Genomic DNA, 4,680 nt, shown 5'->3' on the forward strand with positions numbered 1-4,680 from the left:
CGGCTCGGTACGGTTCACTTTTGGGGGGTTTTCCACTGGGTACAGTACCTGGTACTTTTTTTAGTAGTAGTACCACCTCGGTTGGGGTTCTAACACACATCACAATGTCTAACAGAATAATAAGAGGTGTAAATATTTTTGTAATGCTCACCTGTGTGCCTGTGAAATTATACACAGACTCCATGTTCTTCCCATTGAAAATGTTGACCTAACAAGACAAAACCAGACAGAGATTCATGCAAGCTGTTTCAAGCAGGGTTGCATCACTTTAAATGGGTTCTCATCAGATTCCTGACCAAAAATAGTATGAAACTCACATAACCAAGAGCCTTCTCCCCTCTAGGAACTCCTGTGACATAATCTAGGGAGGCAGGAAGAATTAAAAATGAGTTGGACACAACAATGCTTTCATTTAGCAGAGAAGCTTCTTGATCCCAATGGAGAGAAAAATCTGATTTAAGCAATTCCCATGATGCACTACTTCAGTTTGCAATACTATAGGGCTGATATTTGGAGCAGGTCAGTAAAGATCAGCTAAATCAAGCCACTGACAACTTGTGGTTGTTGGTGCTTAAAATTGCACTACCGTTCAAACATTTGATTGTAAAAATACAGTAAAATACATTCATATTGTGAAATATTATTACCATTTAAAATAACTGTTTTCTATTCAAATCTATTTTAAAAGGTAATTTATTCCTGTGATGCAAAGCTGATTTTCTAGCAGCCATTACTCATTAGTCTTCAGTGTCACATGCTCCTTCAGAAACAAATTATAATATACTGATCTGGTGCTCAAGAAAAATTTACTATAATGATTTTTTCCAGGATTCTTTGCTGAACAGAAAGCTAGAAGGAACAGCATTTATTCGAAATAGTGATCTTTTGCAACAAAAAAAATGCAGCAGGCGCCTGATATCCAAACAAGTTTACCGACAGCTCACTAGGTTTACACAAATACAACTTTATCTATACTCACCGTTTGTTGTCAGGATTGAAGAAAGCCACAGAAAATCCAAAGTAACTTCCTGGAGGTCCAGCGAATACTGTGGGTTTGCTACTGTCCAGATTAAAAGAAAGTGCTTGTTGGAAGTAGAAGAGAGCCACTAGAGCCCAAATCCAACAGCAGATGAGATGTTTGCCCATGGTTTGTATCTGTGTAAGGTATGAGAGTAGATGGAGATCGCGCTGTTTGTGGGTGGACGTCTGGATCAGCAGCACATATGATCGCCACTGATTCCGCACTCCATAATAACACAATCCCCGCAACACTCACACTAACAATCCAGCGGAGATGTCCGTTACATTACTGCAGGCGGCCTGCTGCAATAAAACGCATCCGTTTCCAGCCTGACCTGTAAAATGGAAGCAAAAAATCTAAAAGTAGGACAGAGGACTGATGTAGCCCTGCTCGGATGGAGCCGCGGGATGTCCCACTGAACAGGAAGTGAAAATAACCCAGCCTACTGAAACGTCACGGTGACGTCACGAGAAACTTCCGCAGCTTTTACCCGCGGGCATGAGTGAACTTGTAAACATTTTAAATGCCATTAAATCTTTGTGATTCCAGGCAAGAGGAATTCGTTGTTTAATTAAAGTATTTTGATTTATGTAGAACTATTGAAACTGCGCCCCCTTGTGTTATGAAAGGCACGAATTCATAACATTTTATCTGCATTCAGTTCAGTCAATAATAAACAAACGTGGATTTATTTATTTAGACTGAAATTTCACGTAATGTAATGAATATAATTAAAATCTATCTGTCATTGCATTACACAACAAAAATAACACAGATGCAAACAAAAGCTCCCCGAGCCACACTATCTACAAGGTCCAGATAGCAGTGACCATTACAAATGACGGTTCAGAGTTTGAGGAAATGTTATTCATATATGGGCTTGTCTCTGATTCATGACGTTAAACACACTGGTGAAGTACGTCTCCAAGAATGCAGTCTGTAAATCCCCCTGGGATCCCAGATTCTGCATAAAGACATTGGGTGATTTTTATGTCTGGCTGGCTTGTCTTACAAGTAAAGAGGCTTACTTTCAACCCTTAACATGCTGTCAATTCAACTGTATATGGAACAACTGGTGTTATTTGCAGTGTTATAGAGTAAAGGGCCTGAGGAAATAAAAGGCACCGGTTGCAAATTGGAACATAAACGACATTCTCACTCTCTAGGGAACAAAGTCACTTTTGTTTTAGAGCTGACCAGTCATGCGTGTGGTCAAAGGGGCTTTTGAGACCATGTGATACATGGCAGAGTGGCAGAATAATGTTTGCCTGGTGCGCATAAAAAAAAAAACAGGCTACAGTAAACAGTACATTGTATAAATTACGTTCTTCAATTTGAATATTTTTGTCTTTTTCCAATTAGATATTCTGACTTTGTAGGGCTTACTAGAACTAGCAAATGTTTAAAAGTTTAACAAAATACCATATAGGACAAATTATTTCCAACAGAACAGTCATGATCTAATTTAACAGAAGGCTTTGTCTACATCTCCTCTGTATTTTCAGAAACACACTTCCATACAGAATGTTTTAAGAAATCTATAAAGGCAGCATTTATTTAATCAACAATACAGTAAAAACAGTAATTTAGTGAAATACTATTATAGTCTAAAATAATTGTATTAATTTAATACATTATATATTTTACAATTTATAATTTATTTCAGTGACTGAAAGCTGAATTTTAGCAGTCATTACTCCAGTCTTCAGTGTCACACGATCCTCGAAAAATCATTCTAATATGCTGATTTGGTGTTTGATAAACATTTAAATTAACAATGTTGAATATTTTTGAGGATTTTTTTTTTCCAGATGAGTAGAAAGTTCAAAATAACAGCATTTATTTGAAAATTAAATGTTTTGTAAATAGAACTTTTGAAAATCAGAAAGCCACCTGAGTGTTATTATTTGTTTTTATGCAATAGCAGGTTGTATGGTCCCCTCCCTGCTTACCGTGGTGACGGGATACATAGCAGACTGCAGTGTTGGGCAAGTTACTCTGAAAATGTAATCAAATTACTGAATTATAACACAATAAATATATGCATAATGATAATGACATAATGCTTTCATAATGTCTACAATTCGTGTGTTATAATGAGAGGATGCAAACACTCTGTAGCTGTCGCAGAAAAGGTTGTATTTTCTTTTAAGTATTTCAGTCATTTATTTTGTGAAAAGGTATTTAGTTCACAAATGGTGTGTAATGTATTATGAATGTTCATTTGGAAATTGTATTTGAGTATTATAAATACTGGGTAATAGTGACACCTGCAGGTGAAATATGTGTAACGTTAGTTGAATTTGTCACGTGATCTAGCCATGTGAGTATCAGATCCACAAAGAAATGCACAAATGCTAAGAGCTGATCGATTGTAAGATTATTTGTTAGAAGGAATGCCTAAATAAGATACTTATACTCTGAAAAGAAGACATTAAACGTTAAGACATCAGTTGAAGCGTGATTCTTTTAATCAGAAGAAAACCTTCAGGGGCCGTTACACACTCAATGCTGCAAACACGTGTTATAGCCTAAATAGAAACCCTGCATACGCTTGCACCAGAGTTGCCAAGTCCGCGTATTATACACGACTTTGGGCTTCTTTTTTTGTAGAGTTGCGTGAAAAAAATCCCGGGTTGCGGTTTTTTGGGCTTATTTAAAAAAAATATGGTTGTTTGTTAGGAAAACCTGACAAGCAACTTCGTTTCTTTTCATTTATGTTCACTGTATTCTCCAATGCATTGATTGACACTATGTCTGCTCACAGTTAATAGTCGATCAGTGCAAAAATATAAGTGCTGTAGCGTAATTTGGCAAATATTTTGCCCCCTCCGCACGCGCCTTCTTTTTGAACGTGATTTTGCTGTAATCCAAGCGATGATAGTAGATGTAGAAGTAGCAGTAGAGTGGGATGACTTTTTTCCTTTATAAGGTAGCCTAATTTTTTTAAATTTTTTTTTACAATGTTTTTGTAATATATTAATTATCACGGGCTGTAAAAAAACAAACAAACAAAAAACACTAATACTAAGAGTAGATTTGGTTCGAATAGCCAATATTTTAGTAGGCTATAAATATGTGGCTATGTTGAAGCTCTTGTGTTTTTCTCCTTTTCCATCTGTCCAATCCTATTCTGCTCACAGGTGATTGGAGATGAGTTGTGTTCCTGCTTTGTTGCAGTTTGCTGATTTTTGTAAAACAACTTGATTTTGCTTTTCAGATAAAAGGGTAGTTTCAGTTTAATATGTTGCGGGCTCATTTATTGGTAATAAATAATTGATAATAAATAATATTGATGATAATAAATTATCAAAAAATATTGGGCTTGTTTTTGAAGTTGCGGTTACTTATTTGTAGGGCTGGGTATCGATTCAGATGTTTCGATTCGATTTCGATTTTCAAGCTCTCAATTCGATTCGATTTCGATTTTCTAGATATCATACTATAGAGACTGTCTGTTCCCCGAACTAGAAAATACAAAAAACGTCCAAAACAATTTAAGTGTAACAATTTAATTGATGTTCAACAAATAAAAAACAGATATAATACAGATAAACAAATTATAAAGCTTGGCTTAATGAATATTAGATCCCTTTCTACAAAAGCGTTTTTTGTAAATGATATGATCACAGATCATAACTTAGATGTGCTCTGTTTGA

General features: G+C 35.8%; 1 protein-coding gene across 1 annotated transcript in view; it reads right to left on the bottom strand.

The window, feature by feature from the left end:
- LOC107752904 (integrin alpha-V-like) overlaps positions 1 to 1,146 on the bottom strand; it is an 18,748-nt gene extending 17,602 nt beyond the window's left edge. The window contains exons 1-3 of the mRNA XM_016568979.1: positions 980 to 1,146; positions 318 to 480; positions 152 to 208 (exon numbers count right to left, since the gene is read on the bottom strand). Coding sequence (XP_016424465.1) covers positions 152 to 208; positions 318 to 480; positions 980 to 1,146 — 387 coding nt within the window. The remainder of the gene's footprint in view (positions 1 to 151; positions 209 to 317; positions 481 to 979) is intronic.
- Between the last annotated feature and the right edge of the window lie 3,534 nt (positions 1,147 to 4,680).

Source organism: Sinocyclocheilus rhinocerous, unplaced genomic scaffold (assembly GCF_001515625.1).
Source record: "Sinocyclocheilus rhinocerous isolate Xijiao unplaced genomic scaffold, SAMN03320098_v1.1 scaffold1252, whole genome shotgun sequence".
Classification (NCBI taxonomy): domain Eukaryota; kingdom Metazoa; phylum Chordata; class Actinopteri; order Cypriniformes; family Cyprinidae; genus Sinocyclocheilus; species Sinocyclocheilus rhinocerous.